Here is a 22,552-nt window from a genome sequence, read left to right as displayed (position 1 = left end):
TCTCCAGCCCTAGCTATAGTTTTTTTTATATTGCTGAATAGTATTCCCTTCTATGAGTACATCACAATTTGTTTGTACATTCATTCTCTTGTTAACAGACATTGTTTCCAGTTGAGAGGCTATTATGAATAAAGCTGAATGAATATTATACACATTTTTTTCTCTCAATTTTTATTAACATTTTCCATGATTTTAAAAAATATCCCATGGTAATACCCTTCCCCCACACTTTCCCCTTTGAAATTTCATTCTCCAACATACCTCCTCCCCATCTCAATTATTCTACTTACATATATACAATACCAACCTATTAAGTATCCTCCTCCCTTCCTTTCTCTTCCCTTTATATCTCTTTTTTAACTTACTGGCCTCTGCTACTGAGTTTTTTCCTTCTCACGCAGAAGCCCAATCATCTGCAGCTAGGATCCACATATGAGGGAAAACATGTGGCGCTTGGCTTTCTGGGCCTGTGTTACCTCACTTAGTATAATCCTTTCCAGATTCATCTATTTTTCTGCAAATTTCATAACTTCATTTTTCTTTACCGCTGAGTAGAACTCCATTGTATAAATGTGCGATACCTTCATTATCCACTCATCAGCTGAGGGACATCTAGGCTGGTTCCATTTCCCAGCTATTATAAATTGAGCAGCAATAAACATGGTTGAGCATGTACTTCAATGGAAATGAGATGAGTCCTTAGGATATATGCCTAGGAGTGCTATAGCTGGGTCATATGGTAGATCAATCTTTAGCTGTTTTAGGAACCTCCACACTGATTTCCGCAATGGCTGGACCAGATTGCATTCCCACCAGCAGTGTAGAAGGGTTCCTCTTTTTTCCACATCCCCGCCAACATTTATGATCATTTGTTTTCATGATGGTGGCCAATCTGACAGGAGTGAGATGGAATCTCAATGTAGTTTTAATGTGCATTTCCCTGATGATTAATGACGTAGAACATTTTTTTAGATGCTTATATGCCATTCGTATTTCTTCCTTTGAGAACTCTCTATTTAGCTCGATAGCCTATTTTTTGATTAGCTTGTTTGAGTCCTTATTAGTTAACTTTTTAAGTTCTTTATATATTCTAGATATTAATCCTCTATCACATATATAGCTGGCGAAGATTTTTTCTGATTCTGTAGGTTGCCTCTTTCCTTTGTTCACAGATACACATCTTTTTATGGACACAATTTTATTTACCTTGGATAGAAACCTAGAAATACTGGGTCATGGCCAGGTATGGTAGCACATATCTTTAATTCCAGCACTCAGTAGCCAGAGGTAGGAGGATCACCAAGAGTTTGAGGCCACTCTGAGACTACATAGTGAATTCCAGGTAGGCCTGAGTTAGAGTGAGACCTTACCTTGAAAAAAACAAATTAAAAAAAAAAAAAAAGAAACACTGGGTCATAAGATATGTGTATATGTACAGAAAAGTGTCAAATAGTCTGCTTTATACTCCTAACAACAGTTCATGAAAATTGCAGTTTTGCAAGCTTACCAACATCTGATATTGTCTTTTGTTTTGTTTTTGTTTTTCAAGGTAGGGTCTCACTCTAGCTCAGGCTGACCTGGAATTCACTGTGTAGTCTCAGGGTGGCCTTGAACTCACAGCAATACTTCTACTTCTGCCTGCCGAGTGCTGTGCTGGATTAAAGGTGTGCACCACCATGCCCAGCTAATATTGTCATTTTTTTTTAATTTTTATTAACATTTTCCATGATTATAAAACATATCCCATGGTAATTCCCTCCCTCCCCACCCCCACACTTTCCCGTTTGAAATTCCATTCTCCATCATATTACCTCCCCATTACAATCATTGTAATTACATATATACAATATCAACCTATTAAGTAGCCTCCTCCCTTCCTTTCTCCACCCTTTATGTCTCCTTTTCAACTTACTGGCCTCTGCTACTAAGTATTTTCATTCTCACGCAGAAGCCCAGTCATCTGTAGCTAGGATCCACATATGAGAGAGAACATGTGGCGCTTGGCTTTCTGGGCCTGGGTTACCTGACTTAGTATAATACTTTCCAGGTCCATCCATTTTTCTGCAAATTTCATAACTTCATTTTTCTTTACCACTGAGTAGAACTCCATTGTATAAATGTACCACATCTTCATTATCCACTCATCTGTTGAGGGACATCTAGGCTGGTTCCATTTCCCAGCTATTATAAATTGAGCAGCAATAAACATGGTTGAGCATGTACTTCTAAGGAAATGAGATGAGTCCTTTGGATATATGTCTAGGAGCGCTATAGCTGGGTCATATGGTAAATCAATCTCTAGCTGCTTTAGGAACCTCCACACTGTTTTCCACAATGGCTGGACCAGACTGCATTCCCACCAGCAGTGCAGAAGGGTTCCTTTTTTTCCACATCCCCACCAACATTTATGATCATTTGTTTTCATGATGGTGGCCAATCTGACAGGAGTGAGATGGAATCTCAATGTAGTTTTAATCTGCATTTCCCTAATGACTAGTGACGTAGAACATTTTTTTAGATGCTTATATGCCATTTGTGTTTTTTCCTTTGAGAACTCTCTATTTAGCTCCATAGCCCATTTTTTGATTGGCTTGTTTGATTCCTTATTATTTAACTTTTTGAGTTCTTTGTATATCCTAGATATTAATCCTCTATCAGATATATAGCTGGCGAAGATTTTTTCCCATTCTGTAGGTTGCCTCTTTGCTTTTTTCACTGTGTCCTTTGTGGTGCAAAATCTTTGTGATTTCATTAGGTCCCAGTGGTTAATCTGTGGTTTTATTGCCTGAGCAATTGGGGTTGTATTCAGAAAGTCTTTGCCAAGACCAATATGTTGAAGGGTTTCCCCTACTTTTTCCTCTAGCAGTTTCAAAGTTTCCGGTCTGATGTTAAGGTCTTTAATCCATTTGGACTTAATTCTTGTGCATGGAGAGAGAGAAGAATCTACTTTCATCCTTCTGCAGATATTTATCCAGTTTTCAAAACACCATTTGCTGAAGAGGCTGTCTCTTCTCCAATGAGTATTTTTGGCATTTTTATTGAATATCAGGTGGCTATAGCTACTTGGGCTTACATCTGGGTCCTCTATTCTGTTCCACTGATCTACATGTCTGTTTTTGTGCCAGTACCATGCTGTTTTTGTTACTATGGCTCTGTAGTATAGGTTAAAATCAGGTATGGTGATACCACCAGCCTCTTTTTTGTTGCTCAGTATTATTTTAGATATTCGAGGTTTTTTGTGATTCCAAATGAATTTTTGGATTGTTTTTTCTATTTCCATGAAGAAAGCCTTTGGAATTTTGATAGGGATTGCATTAAATGTGTAGATTGCTTTAGGTAAGATTGCCATTTTCACGATATTGATTCTTCCAATCCAGGAACAAGGGATGTTTCTCCACTTTCTAGTGTCTTCTGCAATTTCTCGCTTGAGTGTTTTAAAATTCTCATTGTATAGATTCTTTACTTCCTTGGTTAGGTTTATTCCAAGGTATTTTATTTTTTTTGATGCAATTGTGAATGGGAGTGATTCTCTGATTTCATCCTCTGTGTGTTTGTTGTTAGCATATATGAAGGCTACTGATTTCTGTGTATTTATTTTGTATCCTGCTACATTGCTGTAGGTTTTGATCAGCTCTAACAGCAGAGTCTTTAGGGTCCTTTATGTATAGAATCATGTCATCTGCAAATAATGATAACTTGATTTCTTCCTTTCCAATTTGTATCCCTTTTATGTGTGTCTCTTGCCTTATTGCTATGGCTAAGACTTCCAAAACTATATTAAATAAAAGTGGGGACAGTGGACACCCTTGTCTTGTTCCTGATTTTAGTGGAAAAGCTTCCAGTTTTTCCCCATTTAGTAATATGTTGGCTGTAGGCTTGTCATAAATAGCCTTTATTATATTGAGATATGTTCCTTCTATTCCCAGTCTCTGTAGGACTTTTATCATGAAGGGATGTTGGATTTTGTCAAATGCTTTCTCTGCATCTAATGAGATGATCATGTGATTTTTATTCTTCAACCCGTTTATGTAATGTATTACATTTATAGATTTGCGTATGTTGAACCATCCCTGCATCTCTGGGATAAAGCCTACTTGGTCAGGGTGAATGATCTTTTTGATATACTCTTGTATTCTGTTTGCCAATATTTTGTTGAGAATTTTTGCATCTATGTTCATGAGGGAGATTGGTCTGTAATTTTCTTTTTTTGTTCTATCTTTGCCTGGTTTTGGTATCAGGGTGATGCTGGCCTCATAGAAGGAGTTTGGTAGAATTCCTTCTTTTTCTATTTCCTGGAAAAGCTTAAGAAGCAATAGTGTTAGCTCTTCCTTAAAAGTCTGGTAAAATTCAGCAGTGAATCCATCCGGGCCTGGGCTTTTTTTAGTTGGGAGATTATTGATAACTGTTCGGATCTCCATGTTTGTTATAGGTCTATTTAAGTGATTAATCTCATTTTGATTTAATTTAGGTAGGTCATATAGATCAAAGAAATCATCCATTTCTTTCAGATTTTCATACTTTGTGGAGTATATGCTTTTATAGTATGTCCCTATGATTTTTTGAATTTCTCTGGAATCTGTTGTGATGTTACCTTGTTCATCTCTGATTTTATTAATTTGTGTCTCTTCTCTCTTTCTTTTGGTCAGATTTGCTAAGGGTTTATCAATCTTGTTTATCCTTTCAAAGAACCAACTCTTTGTTTCATTAATTCTTTGGATTGTTCTTTTTGTTTCTATTTCATTAATTTCTGCCCTAATCTTTATTATTTCTTCCCGTCTACTAATTTTTGGTTTGCCTTGTTCTTCTTTTCCCAAGGCTTTAAGGCGAAGCATTAGGTCGTTTACTTGCGACCTTTCTAATTTCTTAATATAGGCACTTAAGGCTATAAATTTACCTCTTAGAACTGCCTTCATTGTGTCCCAGAGATTTTGGTATGTTGTGTTCTCATTATCATTTGACTCTATAAATTTTTTGATTTCCTTTTTGATTTCTTCATTGACCCACTCATCATTTAGTAGTGTATTGTTTAGTTTCCATGATTTTGTGTATGCTCTATAGCCTTTCTTGCTACTGATTTGTAGTTTAATTCCATTGTGGTCAGATAGAATGCAAGGAATTATTTCAATTTTCCTGAATTTGTTAAGATTTGCTTTGTGTCCTAATATATGGTCTATTTTAGAGAATGTTCCATGTTCTGCTGAAAAGAATGTATATTCTGCAGCCTTTGGATGAAATGTCCTGTATATATCTGTTAGGTCCATTCCTTCTATGACCTCATTTAGTCCAGATGCCTCTCTGTTTATTCTTTCCCTGGATGACCTGTCAATTGATGAGAGTGGGGTGTTAAAGTCACCCACCACCACTGTGTTTGGTGTTATCTGTGACCTTAGTTCTAATAGTGTTTGTTTGACGAATTTGGGAGCCCCCATGTTAGGTGCATATATGTTTAGGATTGTAATGTCCTCCTGTTGGAGTGTGCCCTTACTCAATATAAAGTGACCTTCCTTATCTTTCTTGACTAACGTCGGACTAAAGTCTACCCTGTCTGATATTAGGATAGCAACCCCTGCTTGTTTTCTAGGCCCATTTGCTTGAAACACCGTCTTCCAACCTTTCACCCTAAGATAATGTCTATCCTTTGTAGAAAGGTGAGTTTCTTGGAGACAACAAATTGTAGGATCCTGCTTTTTAACCCAGTCTGCAAATCTATGTCTTTTCGTTGGGGCATTGAGACCGTTGATATTAAGAGATATTATTGAAAGGTGTGTATTTATGTTTGCCATTTGTGTGTGTGTGTGTGTGTGTGTGTTACTGGTTCTACCTGTGCTCTCTTCTGTTAACTGGTATTTGAGTATAGCTTGTTTTTTCTAGGTTCCTTATATGTGTGCTTTTCCTTTTGTTCAGCATGGAGGATTCTATCAGGTATTTTCTGTAGAGCTGGTTTTGTCTTCAGATATTCCTTTAACCTGCTTTTGTCATGGAATGTCGTTATTTCTCCATCTATTTGAATGGATAACTTTGCAGGATAAAGTAACCTTGGTTGACAGTTGTTATCTTTCAGAACTTGGAATATATCACTCCAAGCCCTTCTGGCTTTAAAAGTTTGTGTTGAATAATCTGCTGTAATCCTGATGGGCTTGCTTTTGTAGGTAACTTGATTTTTCTCTCTAACTGCTTTCAATATTTTTTCTTTGGTTTGTGTGTTTGGAAGTTTGATTATAATATGGCGAGGAGAGATTCTTTCTGGGTTTTGTCTGGCTGGGGTTCTAAAGGCTTCCTGTATCTGTATTGCACCTCTTTCCCAATTTGGGGAAAATTTTCCTCTATGATTTTGTTGAAGATGCCTACTATGCCTCTGGAGTGGAGTTCTTCTCCTTCTACTATGCCCTGAATTCTTATATTGGATCTTTTCATAGTGTCCCGAATATCTTGAAATTCTCACTCATACTTTTCTATAAGTTTGTCTTTCTCTTTGTTGGACTGCATTAGGTCTGCCACCTGGTCTTCTAGCTTAGATATTCTGTCCTCTTCCCTCATCCATCCTACTGGTGAGATTTTCTACAGAGTTTTTTATTTCATTAACTGTGTTCTTCATTGCTAGTAATTCTGACTGGTTTTTCTTTATTATTTCTATTTCCCTATTTATGTCTTGTATTGCCTTCTTTATTTCATTAAATTGGTGTCCTGCCTCTTCTTTGATTCCTTTGATTTCCTCTTTGATTTCCTCTTTGATTTCTTCTTTGATTGTTTTCATGTGTTCTTTGACCTCTTTGAACATATTTATAATTATTCTTTTGAACTCTTTCTCAGGCATTTCCTCTAACTCTTTCTCACTGGAGGACATTTCTGATGCATTAATACTTTTAGGTGGATTTATATCGTCTTGCTTTTTAGTGTTTCTTGTGTTATAATGTATATATTTTTGCATCTTGGATTAAGTTAATGCTTGGATTTTCTAGCTAGCTGTGTATTCTTAGGTGTATCAATTGATTTGATGTAATATATTTTCAGGGTAGGACCTTAAGGTATTAGGTGTGGCTCTTAAGACTCTCAGAGTATCTACAAAGATGTTCTTAGGGGTTGAGTTTCCCTGCTATAGGAGTATTCAAGCAGGCTGAGTGGAATAAAATACAGGTAGATTCTAAAATTTAACTAAACACTGTACACATTCAATCAAAAACAGCCCCGAGTATGTATGCAAGAGTAGTTATTATAATGACCAGATCCTCTATCAACAAAGAGGTTTAGATTTCTGGTCTGTTGAGGGATCCAAGTCAGCTTGTGACCAAGTGAGACCCTTCCCTGGTGCAATCCCAGTTACCTTGGGTGATTTTGGTCTCAGTTAAGTTGCTGCCTGGGTCGTCGGGCTGCTGTTCTGATTTCTGGAGCTGGGCACTTGCTTTTCCTATGGGGCAAACCGAGCCGCTGCTGCTGCCTCTGCTGCTGCCGTAGCTGCCACCACCGGAGCCACCAAAGCTGCCGCTGCCGTGTCCACTGCCGCTGCTCCCCCCAAAGCCGCTGCTGCGGGATCTGCCGCTGCTGCTGCTCCTGGGTCCGCTGCTGCTGGGGCCGCTGGTACCGGTGCTGGAGCCGCTGAAGTTGCTGCCGAACTCTGCTCCTGCTTGGGTCCCGCTGTCAGCCCAAGTTGGTGTGGCTGGGTCCCGGGCCGCTGCTGTGCTGCTGTGTTCGCCCGAGCTGGGCTCAGGCGGTGGGGGAGGGGAGGGAGCCGCAGCTGCTCTGGTTCTCTCGCTGCTCCACGTGTTCTTCTACCTCGCGGTCTGCTCCTCCACTGCTCGCTGCCGCTCTCCCCTCACATTTCCGAGTTGCGGAGAGCGCGGTGTGAGGGGAAAATCCCACACCTGGCTTTTCCTGCGGCTCGAGCCGAGAGTCTGGCGGCTTTCTGCTGCGCCGCGGCCGAGCTGCCAGAGCCGCTTTTCCCGCCTGTGCAGGCTCTGGATGCTCTATGACTCTTCTACTTCTCCGCTGCCGCCTCAATTTCCTATACACCTCACTTTTTAGTAAAAGTGTGTTTTGCTGAGTTTTTTTGGTCTTTTTCCCCCCTAGGCTGCTTTGGCGTGGTACCTACGCCGCCATCTTAACCGGAAGTCCAGTGTCAGTCTTGTCATTTTTTTAATAAATAAAAAATGTTTAAAAATTATTTTATTTTTATTTATTTATTTGACAGAAAGAGGCAGAGAGAGCACAAGAGATGGGGAAACAGAGAATGAGCACACCAGGACATCCAGCCATAGCAAACAAACTTTAGATACTTGTGTCATCTTATGCATCTGGCTTACATAGGTCCTGAGGAATTGAACCTAGGTCCTTTGGTTTTATAGGCAAGCACCTTAACCAGTAAGCTACTTCTCTAGACTGCAAGTGGTTTTACTACTGAGCTATCTCTCCGTCTGCTCTTGAATTTGGTTTACAACTATTTTATTGAGAATTTTTGCAAACTGGGAGTACAGATGCATATGCCACTTTGCGTTCCACTTTACATGGGTACTAGGGAATTGAATATGGACTGAAAGGCTTTGCAGGCAAGAGCCTTTACCCCTGAGCCATCTCTCCTTCATTTGAGGCAGGTCTCATACAAGTCTAGGCTGAGCTGCCTCATCATCATCATCATCATCATCATCATCATTATTATTATTATTTTCAAGGTAGAGTCTCACTCTGGCCCAGGCTGACCTGGGACTCACTAGTCTCAGGGTAGCCTCAAACTCAGGACGATCCTCCTACCTGTGCCTGACAAGTGCTGGAATTAAAGGCATGCCCCACCACACCTGGCATGTTGTTGTCATTAAAACTTATTTTATTCTCATTTATTTATTTATTTGGCAGGGGGGTGGGGGAGAAAGAGAGAGAATGGGTGTGCCAGGGCCTCCAGCCACTGCAAACAAACTCCAGATGTGTACTCCCCCTTGTGCATCTGGCTAACATGGGTCCTGGGGAATTGAACCTGGGTCCTTTTGGCTTTGCAGGCAAATGCCTTCACCATTAAGCCATCCCTCTAGCCCCGATATTGTCATTTTTTAATTTTAGCCAATCTAATGGGTAAGAAATCATGTCTTACTGTTTAATCTGAATTTCTCTAATGTCTAATGATACTAAGCATCTTTTTTTCCCCTTTGGCTGAGCTGGAATTCACTCTGTAGTTTCAGGCTGGCCTCCATCTCACAGCTATTCTTCCTCTGCCTTCTGAGTGCTGAGATTAAAGGCATATACCACTGCACCCAGCCCTCTTCTATGTTGATGTTTAGGTTTAGGTTTGGTTTTTTTTTATTTTTGCTTTTTGTTTTTGCCCTCCTTTGAATCCATGATGGAATATTGATGGGACAAATATTGTGCAGATCCTGTTCAAGTAATGACCATCGCTTTGAGGTCATGAATGCAACGGCCATGTCATACCTGGAAGATAGCATTCCACAGCACTCCTTCTTTTCAGCCTTACATTCTTTTGTCCCATCTAACGCAGTGTTCCCTCTTCCTTAGAGGGGTTGATATAGATGCCTTGTTTAGTGCTGAATGCTCCAGTCACTTATTCTTAGTACTTTGATGAGTATTGAGTGTTCCCAGTAGTCAGTGCCAATCAGGGAAAAAAAGGAAGAAAAGATACAATCTCTAGGGTTCTCTAAAGCATCTAGGGTGCAGGAGGAACTTCATTAATACTTGTTGGCTGGGCTGGAGAGATGGCTTAGTGGTTAAGGCACTCGCCTGCAAAACCAAAGGACCCAGGTTCAATTCCCCAGTACCCACGTAAGGTAGATGCACAAGAGGGTACATGCATTGAGTTCATTTGCAGTGGCTGGAAGCCCTGGCACGCCCATTCTCTCTCTGTTTATCTGCTCTCTCTCTATCTCTGTGCTTGCAAATAAATAAATAAAATAAAAAATAAATAAATACTTGTTGGCTAAGTGGTTTCTTAAGAGTTGGCTGAGCGTGGGGGTGCACACCTTTAGTCCCAGCACTCAGGAGGCAGAGGTAAGAGGATCACGGTGAGTTCAAGGCCACACTGAGATTACATAGTGAATTCCAGGTCAGCCTGGGCTAAAGCAAGAGCAAGACCCTCCCTGAAAAAACCAAGGGAAAAAAAATAAAGTCCTACATATCAGTTCATACTGGTCTGAACATGTGTTTACCTCTTACTGTGTTTTCATAATGTAAAGGCCTCTTCTTTAAAGAAGTATGTGCTAGGGCTGGAGAAATGGCTTAGTGATTAAGGTGCTTCCCTGCAAAGCCAAAGGGCCTAGATTCGATTCCACAGGACCCACATAAGCCAGATGCACAAGGTGGTGCATGCATCTGGAGTTTCTTTGCAGTGGCTAGAGGCCCTGGCGTACCCATTCTCCCTTTCCCTCTCCCTCCTTCCCTCCCTCCTTCCCTCTCTCTATCTGCCTCTCTCAAATAAATAAATAAAATAATTTTTGTACTCATAGCTAAATTTTGTTATGAATTCTATTTCTATCTGACTTGTTAAAAACCTAACACTTTTTAAAAAATATTTATAAGTGACCCAAGTTCTTCTTTTCTCAGGGGCAATGCTACTTGCTTTGCATATGGACAAACAGGCGCTGGGAAAACCTATACCATGATAGGAACTCATCAGAACCCAGGATTGTATGCTCTAGCTGCCAAAGATATTTTCAGGCAACTAGAAGTGTCCCAGCCAAGAAAGAACCTCTTTGTGTGGATCAGCTTCTATGAAATCTACTGTGGACAACTTTATGACCTTCTAAATAGAAGAAAAAGGTACTGGATATGAGTGGGAAGTTGTAAATCTATGCCTCATTGTTTTAAACCTGAGCTGCACAGAATCACTTTAATCTCATGGAATTTAATGACACTTTGGTTAATTCCCTTTTAAGAAATGAGCATTTTAGTTGGCGTGGTGGTGCATGCCTTTAATCCCAGTACTTGGGAGGCAGAGGTAGGAGGATCATGTGAGCTCAAGGCCACCTGAGACCACATAGTGCATTCCAGGTCAGCCTGGACTAAAACAAGACCCTACCTCAAAAAACAAAAAACAAAACAAAAAACCTGAGATGAGTCTTGTTATGTAGTCCTGGCTAGCATAGAGCTCACTGTGTTGTGTATCTTAGGCTAGCCTTGAACTCATGATTCTTTTGCGTAGTCTCAAGGGTACTGAAATTATAGGCATACTCAGTTTGGTGCATCTTTTTTTCAAGGTAGGGTCTCACTCTAGCTCAGGCTAACCTGGAATTTGCTATATAGTCCCATGGTGGCCTCGAACTCACAGCAATCCTCCTACCTCTGCCTCCCAAGTGGTGGGATTAAAGGCGTATGCCCCCATGCCCAACATGGTACATTTTTAAAAAAATATGTTTTATTTATTTATTTAGAAGCTGGAGAGAAGGCCCAGCAGTTAAGGCACTTGCCTTCAAAGCCTAATGACTCGCATTCACTTGCCCAGTACCCATGTAAAGCCAGATGCACAAAGTACTGCATGTATCTGAGTTTGTTTGCAGTGGCTGGAGGACCTTGTATGCCCATTCTCTCTCTGTGTCTGTCTCCTCTCTTCTCTCTCTCTCTCTCTCTGTTCGCAAATAAATGAATAAATTCTTTTTTTAATTTTTATTTTTTTCTCATTTTTTATTAACATTTTCCATGATTATAAAAAGCATCCCATGGTAATACCCTCCCTCCCCCCGCCCGAATAAATTCTTCAGAATTTATTAACCGGGCATGGTGGCACACACCTTTAATCCCAACACTTGGGAGGCAGAGGTAGGAGGATTGCTGTGAGTTGGAGACCATCCTGACACTACATAGCGAATTCCAGGTCAGCCTGAGCTAGAGTGTAACCCTACTTCGAAAAACAAACAAAAAGAAAAGAATTTATTTATTTATTTATTTATTTATTTATTTGAGAGAGACGGAAAGAGACAGAGAGAATGAGTGTGGGTGTGCCAGAGCTTCCTGCCACAAATTCCAAACACATGTGCTACTTAGTGCATCTGGCTCTGTGTGAATACCAGGGAATTGAACCTGGACTATCAGGCATTGCAGGCAAGTACCTTTAACTGCTTAGCCATTTGTCCATCACTGGTATATTTTTAAAAAAAAACAATTGTTTTCAAATATTTTTTGAGAGAGAGAATGGGTGCTCCAGGGCCTTCAGCCACTGTGAACACACTCCAGATGTTTGTACCCCCTTGTTCACACGTGCAACATTGCATGCCTACGTCACTGTTCATCTGGCCTACATGGGACCTGGAGATTCAAACAGGTATTCTTAGACTTTGACTTTAGACTTAGACTTTTCTAAGAGTTTGCCTTAACCACCAAGCCATCTCTCCATCCCCCTGGTACATTTTTTAAAATATATATTATTTATTTATATATTTGAAGGAGGCAGAGAGAGATAGAATGGGTACACCAGGGCCTCTAGCCACTGCAAATGAACTCCAGACACATGTGCCACTTTGTGCATCTGGCTTTCTGTGGGTACTGGAAAATCAAACCCTGGTTCTTAGGTTCTGCAGGCAGTTGCCTTTAACTACTGAGCCATCTCCCCAGCCCACTGGTACCTATTTTTTTTTAAATACTTAGTTATTTAAGAGAGAGTGTATGAACACTCTTGCTCCTGCAAACAAACTTCAGACACATGCACCAATTTGTGTGTCTAGCTTTACATGTGTACTAGGGAATTGAACTTGGGCCAACAGGCTTTGCAAGTACCTTTAACCACTGAACAATCTCCCCAGCCCTGGATATATACTTTTTAAACTGTTAATTCAGCTAGAGAAAAATATAAGACTTCATTTATACTTCTTTTTCCAGTGCTGAGAACTGGATCCATTAATACTTCTTTTTCCAGTGCTGAGAATTGGATCAAGACCTTACCATACTTGGCAAGCACTGTACTACTGAGCATGGTGACATATGCCTTTAATCGCAGGAGGCAGAGGTAGGAGGATTGCCATGAGTTCGAGGCCACCCTGGGACTACATAGTGAATTCCAGGTTAGCCTAAGCTAGAGCAAGACCTACCTTGTAAAACCAAAAAAGAAAAAAGACTCCTTTCTATTTTTTTGTTTTGTTTTGTGTTTTTGTTTTTTGAGGTAGTGTCTCATTGTAGCCCAGGCTGACCTTCCCTTCTATTAGTTTTTCTTATGAAAAGGGTCATGAAATCAACCTATAGTTGAGTCTCTTCTTATTCTTTTGACCTGTTTTTATAGTAGAAGAACTATAAATAATGCTTTCTAATTTCTCTTGTTTTTCTTTTCAATAATCGGTATAAATGTAATGATAGTTTTCTGAAATTGGCAAAAAGACATTTTTTTAAATAATGTTTTTTTTTTGAATTATTTGATTTTAGAGAGAGAGCGATAATGGGCAGGCCAGGGCCTTTCAGCTGTTGTGAAGGAACTCCAGATGCATGTGCCCCCTTGTGTGCATGTGCAACAGTACATGCTTATATCACATGTGTATGACCATGTGAGACCTGGAGATTTGAACATGCATTCTTAGGCCTTGAAGGCATGTGCCTTAAATGCTAAGCCATCTCTCTATCCTGACATATTTTTCCCTTCACATTCAATTTTTAACTGTAATTAGGCTTAAGCTATTGCACTCACAACATAATTCAACAATTTAGAAAGGTATCAGTAGCTCTTCTTTTAAATTCTTATTATTATATGTTTTTGGCATAGTTTTGTTGAGATTGAAACAAATGACTTAAACAAAGTAGTCAGGCATCAAAGCTATAAGGGGATCACCTAACTGGGGACTAGAGAAGTAAGGGAGTAGGAGATATAGAATGGTAAAAAGATTGTCCTAACAGAAGAAACCTAACCTGAGCATGTGGGGAGGAGTGAGTTGGAGCTGAGCATAGTGAAAGGCAAGAAAAACCTGACTAGATCCCAGCAAAGGTATGCAAGCCTCCGTGGAACCGTCTGTAGGACATTGAAATTCCATGTGCTCCAGAGACACATGGAGGTGTACCAGGAACTGTTCTACTTCAGTACACAGACCATGACAGGGGCAGGCTCCATCATAAAGAGACATAACTGGAGAAGCCAGATGTGGACTTAGATCAATGTCCCGTGGATTATTCCAGTTTAAAAAAAAAAAAAAAAAAGCAGGTCTTTAGGGCTATAGAGATGGCTTAGCAGTTAAGCCATATTTGTGGGGGGTTTTTGTTTGTTTGCTTGCTTTTTGGTTTTTTGAAGTAAAGTCTCACTCTAGCCCAGGCTAACCTGGAATTCAAACTCAGAGCAGTCCTCCTACCTCTGCCTCCCAAGTGCTGGAATTAAAGGCATGTACCACCATGCCCAGCTTGTGTTTTTTTGTTTTTTTTTGTTTGTTTGTTTTAGTTTTTTTGAGGTAGGGTCTCTAGCCCAGGCTGACCTGGAATTCACTATGTAGTCTTAGGGTGGCCTTGAACTCACAGCAGTCCTCTTACTTCAGTCTCCCTGGGATTAAAGGCATGTTGCTACCATGCCCGGTGATGGCACCCTTTCTTATATTCATTGCTATACCTTGTGAGTTTTAAAAAATATTTTACTTAGGCTGGAGAAATTGCTTAACAGTTAAGGCGCTTGCCTGCAAAGCCAAAGGACCATGGTTCCATGGTTCGATTCCCTAGGTCCCATGTAAGCCAGATGCACAAGGTTGCACATGCATCTGGAGTTCGTTTGCAGTAGCAGGAGGCCCTGGCATGCCCTTCTCTCTCTCTTTCTCCCCCCCCTCTTTCCCCCTCCCTCTCAAATAAATAAATAAAAATAAAATGAAATAATATTTATGTATTTATTTGTAAGCAGAGACAGAGAGAGAGAAGGAGGAAGAGAAAATGGGCCCCCCAGGGCCTCTTGCTGCTGCAAATGAACTCTAGATACATGCACTACTTTGTGTATCTAGCTTTACATGGGTACTGGGGAATCAAACCCTGGTTGTTGAGCTTTAAAGGCAAATAACTGCTGACCCATCTCTCTAGCCTTCATGTTATGTATGTATGTATGTATTTATTTATTTATTTATTATTTTGTTGTTATTTTGAGGTAGGGTTTTGCTCTAGCCCAGGCTGACCTGGAATTCATTATGTAGTCTCGGGGTGGACTCAAACTCACAACAATCCTCCTACCTCTGCCTCCCAAATGCTGGCATGTGCCATCACACCCAGCTTTATTTATTTATTTATGTTTGGTTTTTTGAGGTAGGGTCTCACTCTAGCCCAGGCTGACCTGGAATTCACTATGTAGTCTCAGGATGGCCTTAAACTCACTGTGCTCCTCCTATCTCTACCTCCAAATGCTGGTATTAAAGGCATGCACCACCACAGCGGCTCCAGTTTTATTTTATTTTTTTAGTTTTTTGAGGTAGGCTCTCACTCTAGCCCAGGCTGACCTGGAATTCACTATGGAGTCTCAGGGTGGGCTCAAACCCACAGCAGTCTTCCTACCTCAGCCTCCCGGGTGCTGGTATTAAAGGCGTGTGCCACCACACCTGGAGCTTCAGTTTTATTTTTAATAAGATTTTTTTTTTCCCTCTCTTTTGAGAGAGTATCTCACTCTAGCCCATGTTGACCTGGAAGTCACTATACTCTCAGGCTGGCCTTGTAACTTACAGTGATCCTCTTAACCTTTGCTTCCCAAGTGCTGGGATGGAAGGCGTGTGCCACCATGCCTGGCCTAAAATGTATTTTCTAATTGAGGTATAGTGGTACTCACCCATAATCTCAGCACTCAGAGTCAGGGAGGAGGATCACCCCAAGAGCCTGTCTTTAAAAACCAAAATCAGGGGCTGGAGAGATGGCTTAGTGGCTAAGGTACTTGTAGGCAAAGCCTAAGGACCAATGTTCTACTCTCCAGATCTCATGTAAGCCAGAAACATAGAGATAATGCAGGTGCAAGCTCACACATGCCCACTAGGTGGTGCAAGCATCTGGAGTTCAATTTCAATGGCTGAGGCCCTAGTATGCCAATTCTCTCTCGCGCTCTCCTCTTTCTCTAAAATAAAGATTAAAAAAAAAAAAAGCCAATGGGCTGGAGAGATGGCTTAGCAGTTGAGCACTTGCCTGTATCCTGGTTCGAGGCTCGATTCCCCAGGACCCACATTAGCCAGTTGCACAAGGGGGTGCATGCATCTGGAGTTCATTTGCAGTGGCTGGAGGCTCTGGCATGCCCATATTCTCCCTCTTTCTCTCTCTTTCTCTCTCTCTCTCTCTCTCTCTCTCTCTCTCTCTCTCTCTCTCTGCCTTTCTCTCTATCTGTCGCTCTCAGATAAATAAATAAATAAACAACAAAATAAAATAAAATAAATTTTTTAAAAAAGGCAAAATTGGGAGACAGTGGTAGGTGGATCACTGTGAGTCAAGGCCAGCCTGAGACTACATAGTGAATTCCAGGTCAGCTTGGGCTAGAGCAAGACCCTATCTCAACCACCACCACCACCACCAAAAAAAATCCTTTTAACCTCTGAATCATTTCTCTAGCCCAAAACTGCATTCCTTTTTTTATTCCAGAAATTTGACTATACATAAGTTGTTTTCTGAGAGATAATGGGCATTGACAAGATTGTTTTCCTCTTACTGATCTGTAAAATATTCATTGAAAATTTACTCAGTCATGGTGACTCATACACTGTAGAGGTTGAGATAAAAGGATTGCTGTGAGTTCCAGGTTAGCACAGGCTAGAGTGAGACCCAACCTTAAAAAAACACAAAAACAATAGGCTGGAGAGATGGCTCAGCAGTTAAGGCACTTGCCTGCAAAGCCTAACAACCTTGATTGATTCCTTAGTACCCACCTAAATCAGATGCACAATGGTGCATGCATTTGTTGTTTGTTTGCAGTAACTGGAGGCCCTGGGACACCGATTCTGTCTCTCTTCTATTTCTCTCTGCTTGAAAATAAATAAATAAAATTATTAAAAAAAAAAAAAAAAACAAGGGCTGGAGGATTGCTCAGTGGCTAAAGGCTCTTGGCAAAACCTGACATCTCAGATTCAATTCCCCAGTACCTACATAAAGCCAGATGCTCAAAGTGATGCATGTGTTTGGAGTTCACTTATGGGGGCCAGAGGCCCCAGTGTGCCCATGTGCTCACTTGCTCTCTGTCTCTTCCTAATAAGTACTTTAAAAAAACAAACTCAGGGCTGGAGAGATGGCTCAGTGGTTAAAGCATTTGCCTGTGAAGCCTAAGGACCCCATGTTTGACTCTCCAGATTCCATGTAAGCCAGATGCATAAGGACAAGTATGCAAGGTTGCACAGGGTAGCACACGTGTCAGGAGTTTGATTACAGTGGCTGGAGGCCCTGGCGTGCCAATTCCCCCCCCCCCCCAAATTCTCTCATTAAAAAAAAACCTTTAAAAAAAAACAAAATTTAGAAACTTGAGATGAAGCTTAGACTGAGAACAATTTTTTTTTGTTATTTCGTTTTTTAAAATTTTATTTATTTATTTATTTATTTGAGAGCAACAGACACAGAGAGAAAGACAGAGGGAGAGAGAGAGAATGGGCGCGCCAGGGCTTCCAGCCTCTGCAAACGAACTCCAGACGCGTGCGCCCCCTTGTGCATCTGGCTAACGTGGGACCTGGGGAACCGAGCCTCGAACTGGGGTTCTTAGGCTTCACAGTCAAGCGCTTAACCGCTTAGCCATCTCTCCAGCCCGTTATTTCGTTTTTTGAGGTAGTGTTTCACTTTAGTTCAGGCTGACCTGGAATTCACTATGTAGTCTCAGGGTGGCCTTGAATTCATAGCAATCCACCTACCTCTGTCTCCCAAGTGCTAGAATTAAAGGCATGCACCACCACACCCAGCTTTTTTTTTCCCAAGGTAGGGTCTCACTCTAGCCCAGGCTGACCTGGAGCTTACTTTGTAGTCCTAGACTGGCCTTGAACTCACAGAGATCATCCTACTTCTGCCTCTCAAGTGCTGGGATTAAAAATGTGCATCACTGTGCCCTGCTGAACAAATATTTCTTGAGAAAGTAATCTCTCTCTCTTTCTGTCTTCATAGTAAAATTTGATTTTTATCCTTACCAAGGGACAAAAGTAATTTTAGAATATGTAATAGATTCAGCACATGCCATTGGTATACCTGATTTTTTTTGTTGTTGTTAAGTTTTCCTCAGTAGGTTCTTGCTCTAGCCCAGGCTGATCTGGAATTCACTATGTAGTCTGAGGGTGGTCACAAACTCACGGTGATCTTCCTACCTCTTCCTCAAGTGCTGGGTTGAATGCATGTGTCACTATGCTGGGCAAGTATGCCTGATTTAATACAGATGATAGTCTGTAAACATTGTTACCTCATTTGCAGGTCTGAGGCATTCAGGTGCAGCACTAGTTCTTCCTTGCTCCCTTAGAAGATGTATCAGAGCTAGGCATAGTGGTGCATGCCTGTAATCCTAGCCCTTGTAGGGGGCAAGTTGGATTACATAGTGAGACTGTCTTAAAAAAGTATGTATGTATGTATGTATGTGTGTATGTATGTATGTATGTGTAGGACTCTTGTTACAAAAAAAAAAAAAAAAACTGTCTTCAGTCTTAAAGGAAATCTTTGGTTCATGTAACTGGAGAGCCTGGCAAGCTTAAGGGTTACTTTACTCCATCATCTCTAGAATAAGGACAGAATTTCTTTGCATCTTTCCACTCTACTTCTTTGGTAGTGTTAGCTTTGTCCTCAAACTAATTCTCTTTTGTAGATACAAAACGACTAGCCACTGTTCTCAAGGCCACATGCTTTCTCTTTGAGACAGAAAATATCTTAATAATCAAAGACCAGGACCTTAGTTTAATCAGACACAGCAAAGATCCTATATCCACCCCTGAACCAATCACTATAGCCAATCATATGTCTTTCACTGACTGGAATAGGTCTGGGTTATATATGCTTATTCTTTTCTAAAAATAATTTTATTTATTTATTTGTAAGCAGAGAGAGATAGAAGAAGGCAAAGAGAATGGGCATTCCAGAGCCTCTAGCACTGCAAAGGGACTCCAGATGGATGTGCCGCTTTGTGCATCTGGCTTTTGTGTGGGTACTAGGGAATTGAACTTGGATCCTTGGGCTGTTCAGGCAAGTGTCTTAACCACTGAACCATCTCTCCAGTTCAGTGTGTTTATTCTTTTAATGGGAATTTGTTCACAACAAGCAAGGTCCACCACTGAAGTCTGAGGTTGATATCAGGAAGGTGGTATTGGGGATAGAAAGCATAGCCATTTCATCCAAATGGAAACCATTATGTAATGGGAAACTGTGGAATGGCTTCTGGGGAGGCAAGAGCACAGTCCATTTCAGCAGCACCATCACACCTGCCACTTTTTTGCATCTGCAGGCTCTTTGCAAGAGAGGATAGCAAGCATGTGGTACGGATAGTAGGACTCCGAGAGCTCCAGGTGGATAGTGTGGAGCTCCTCTTACAGGTAACTAATTCTTCCTTCTTGACTACACCCTTCTAGCAGCCAAGTCCAGGAAAAAATTCATTTTGCTAATCAGCAAGAATGATTGACTCAGATCACAGAAGCACTGCTTTTCTTATGTAAAATATGAGCCCTCTTGAGGCTAGCTTAGTCTCCACAGTGCCATAGAGTGGGAGGTAGGTAGGATATGTGGGACAAACTAATGCATGTAAGATACTCTTGAGCCACTTTCAAAGGCTGATATTTTATTGTTCTTGTGGGCTCTGGAGAAAGTTACTAGGGATAAGTGTTCTTATTTTAAATAAAAATTCAATAAGCAAGATTTTCACATGGTCTAAAAATTGAGAAAGTGGAGGCTGGGGCTGGGGAGGCCGCTGCCTCTCAGGGCCTGGTGCTCGTGGAGGGGCGCAGTGAGTCCGCAGTGCGCCATGGAGCTGGTTGGAGCCCACTTACCGCTGGAGGCATCATCTCGTTCTGGGTTCTGAGGATGCTACCACTTGTCACATTGTGGTCCTGAGGCACACAGGTAATGGGGCGACATGCTTGACACATTGTGATAGAGCTGACACCAAAGCTGACGTTCCCTCAGTCATGAACTCCATAAAATCCTTTTCTGATCACACTCTGTAGACGCTTGGAAGTGCACCATGTGGGAGGCTTCAGTGATGATAGGCAGCTGTCACAGAGACTTACCAATCAACTTTTTAGTGAGTTTGACAAACAAGATGAGGATATACACTTAGTGACTTTGTGTGTGACAGAATTAAATGACTGGGAAGAAAATAGAAACCACTTTCCAGTAATTTATGGCATTGCAGTCAACATTAAAACTGCAGAGATTTACAGAGCTTCCTTTCAAGATCAAGGCCCAGAGGAGGAGCTGCAAGCCGCACGAGCTTTAGCAGGAGGCCCGAACCTCCCCATGTCACCTCGGCCGAGACTCCCCCCCACATTTTGTTGAACATACTAGATCCACCTTGATTTTTTTTTTTTTTTAAATACCCATCTCCAGTGAGTACACTGTTTCCTGGAAATAAAGCTCTCCTCTATATAAAAAACATGAAGATGGCTTATGGGAGAAGATCTCTTCTCCAAGAAGCTAAAAATAGGAATCACCAAAGCAAGCAACTGTGTCATGGGAAGACCCTTGGGTTTGGAATCTACATCTGTCCAGCTGAAGGTCTTCTATGTCCACTGTCTTTCAAAACAAAGTCTTATTTTAGCAAAAAAAAAAAAAATTGAGAAAGTGCAAAGAGAGAGCCCTTTTCATCCCCTTTTTCCTGTGGCAATTAATTTTAATAGTTTTTGTATATCCTTCCAAAGGAATTTTGGATTCTGCTTCTTTTATGAAGAGTAATCCTTTTAGGGCTGGTGAGATGGCTTAGCGGTTAAGCGCTTGCCTGTGAACCCTAAGGACCTTGGTTCAAGGCTCGGTTCCCCAGGTCCCACATTAGCCAGATGCACAAGGGGGTGCACGCTTCTGGAGTTTGTTTGCAGAGGCTGGAAGCCCTGGCGCGCCCATTCTCTCTCTCCCTCTATCTGTCTTTCTCTCTGTCTGTCACTCTCAAATAAATAAATAAAAAATTTTAAAAAAAGAGTAATCCTTTTATTATAACAAAATTAATATGTACTCATGTGAATTCAAGGCCTGCCTGGGCAAGAGCAAGACCCTATCTCAAAAAAAATACATACATATTTTATTTGCTTGTTTGTTTGTTTTGTTGTTTTGGGGGGTTGTTTTGTTTTGTTTTTTGAGGTAGGGTTTCACTCTAACCCAGGCTGGCCTGGAATTCACTATATAGTCTCAGGGTGGCCTCAAACTCGCCGATCCTCCTACCTCTGCCTCCCAAGTGTTGGGATTAAAGGCGTGTGCCACCACGCCTGGATTTTTTAAAAAATTTATTTAAAATTTTTTTATTAGCCAGGTGTGGTGGCACACGCCTTTAATCCCAGCACCCGGGAGGCAGAGGTAGGAGGATCGCTGTGAGTTCGAGGCCAGCCTGAGACTACATAGTAAATTCCAGGCCAGCCTGGGCTAGTGTGAAACCCTACCTCGAAAAACAAAAACAACAATAAAAAATTTTTATTATATATATTTTTTTATTGACAACTTATATACTTACAGACAACAAACCATGATTTTTTTTTTTTTTGTCTATTTGAGAGCGACAGACACAGAGAGAAAGACAGATAGAGGGAGAGAGAGAGAATGGGCGCGCCAGGGCTTTCAGCCTCTGCAAACGAACTCCAGACGCGTGCGCCCCCTTGTGCATCTGGCTAACGTGGGACCTGGGGAACCGAGCCTCGAACTGGGGTCCTTAGGCTTCACAGGCAAGCGCTTAACAGCTAAGCCATCTCTCCAGCCCAACCATGATATTTCTATCCCCTCCCTCACTTTCTTCTTCATAGCTCTGCTCTCCATCATATTCCCTCCCACTGTCCATTAGTCTCTCTCTGTCTCTCTCTTTTTTTTTTTTTTTTTTTTTTGTTTTTCAAGGTAGGATCTCACTCTAGCTCATACTGACCTGGAATTTACTATGGAGTCTCAGGGTGGCCTCGAACTCACAGTGATCCTCCTACCTCTGCCTCCCAATTGCTGGGATTAAAGGTGTGCGCCACCATGCCTGGCTAGTCTCTCTTTTAATTTGATGTCAACATTTTTTTCTCCTATTATGAGGGCTGGCTTTATATATTTTAAAGTTACTATTTGGGTGTATGAAATGGCAAGGGAACTCACCATTAGTATTTGACATATATATATATATGAATGAGAGAAAGTGAGAGAGAAAATTGGCATGCTAAAGCCTCTAGCCACTGCAGTTGAACTCCAGATGTGTGTGCCACCTTGTATCCTTGTGTAGCCTTGCATGCTTGCATCACCATGTGTGTCTGGCCTACATGGGATCCGAAGAGTTGCACATGGGTCCTTAGGCTTCACAGGTAAGTGCCTTAACTTCTAAGCTGTCTCTCCAGCCCTAAATTTCCTTTATCCCCACAACAAATAGGTAAATTGTGCTTATCTATGAGGGGTGGATTGTATATTTGTATAATTATCAGATTCCTGTGTCTCAGGATCTAAAATCTGAGGCTAACATGAAGACAGTTATTTTAGAGGGTCAGAGTAATCCTTTGTAGTGATTAATGGCAGGCACAGGACAAAATGTATG

At 41.2% G+C, this 22,552-nt stretch overlaps 1 protein-coding gene and 1 pseudogene across 1 annotated transcript in view; both read left to right on the top strand.

Annotated features, from left to right (window-relative positions):
- Kif24 (kinesin family member 24) overlaps nucleotides 1-22,552 on the top strand; it is a 112,499-nt gene that overhangs the window by 64,307 nt on the left and 25,640 nt on the right. The window contains exons 5-6 of the mRNA XM_045141502.1: nucleotides 10,537-10,752; nucleotides 19,301-19,388. Of these exons, the coding sequence (XP_044997437.1) occupies nucleotides 10,537-10,752; nucleotides 19,301-19,388 (304 nt within the window). The remainder of the gene's footprint in view (nucleotides 1-10,536; nucleotides 10,753-19,300; nucleotides 19,389-22,552) is intronic.
- On the top strand, nucleotides 19,962-20,488 carry LOC123457615 (annotated as a pseudogene).

Source organism: Jaculus jaculus, chromosome 1 (assembly GCF_020740685.1).
Source record: "Jaculus jaculus isolate mJacJac1 chromosome 1, mJacJac1.mat.Y.cur, whole genome shotgun sequence".
Classification (NCBI taxonomy): Eukaryota; Metazoa; Chordata; class Mammalia; order Rodentia; family Dipodidae; genus Jaculus; species Jaculus jaculus.
Note: the sequence above shows the minus strand (reverse complement) of the source record. Positions and strands in the feature narration are given on the sequence as shown.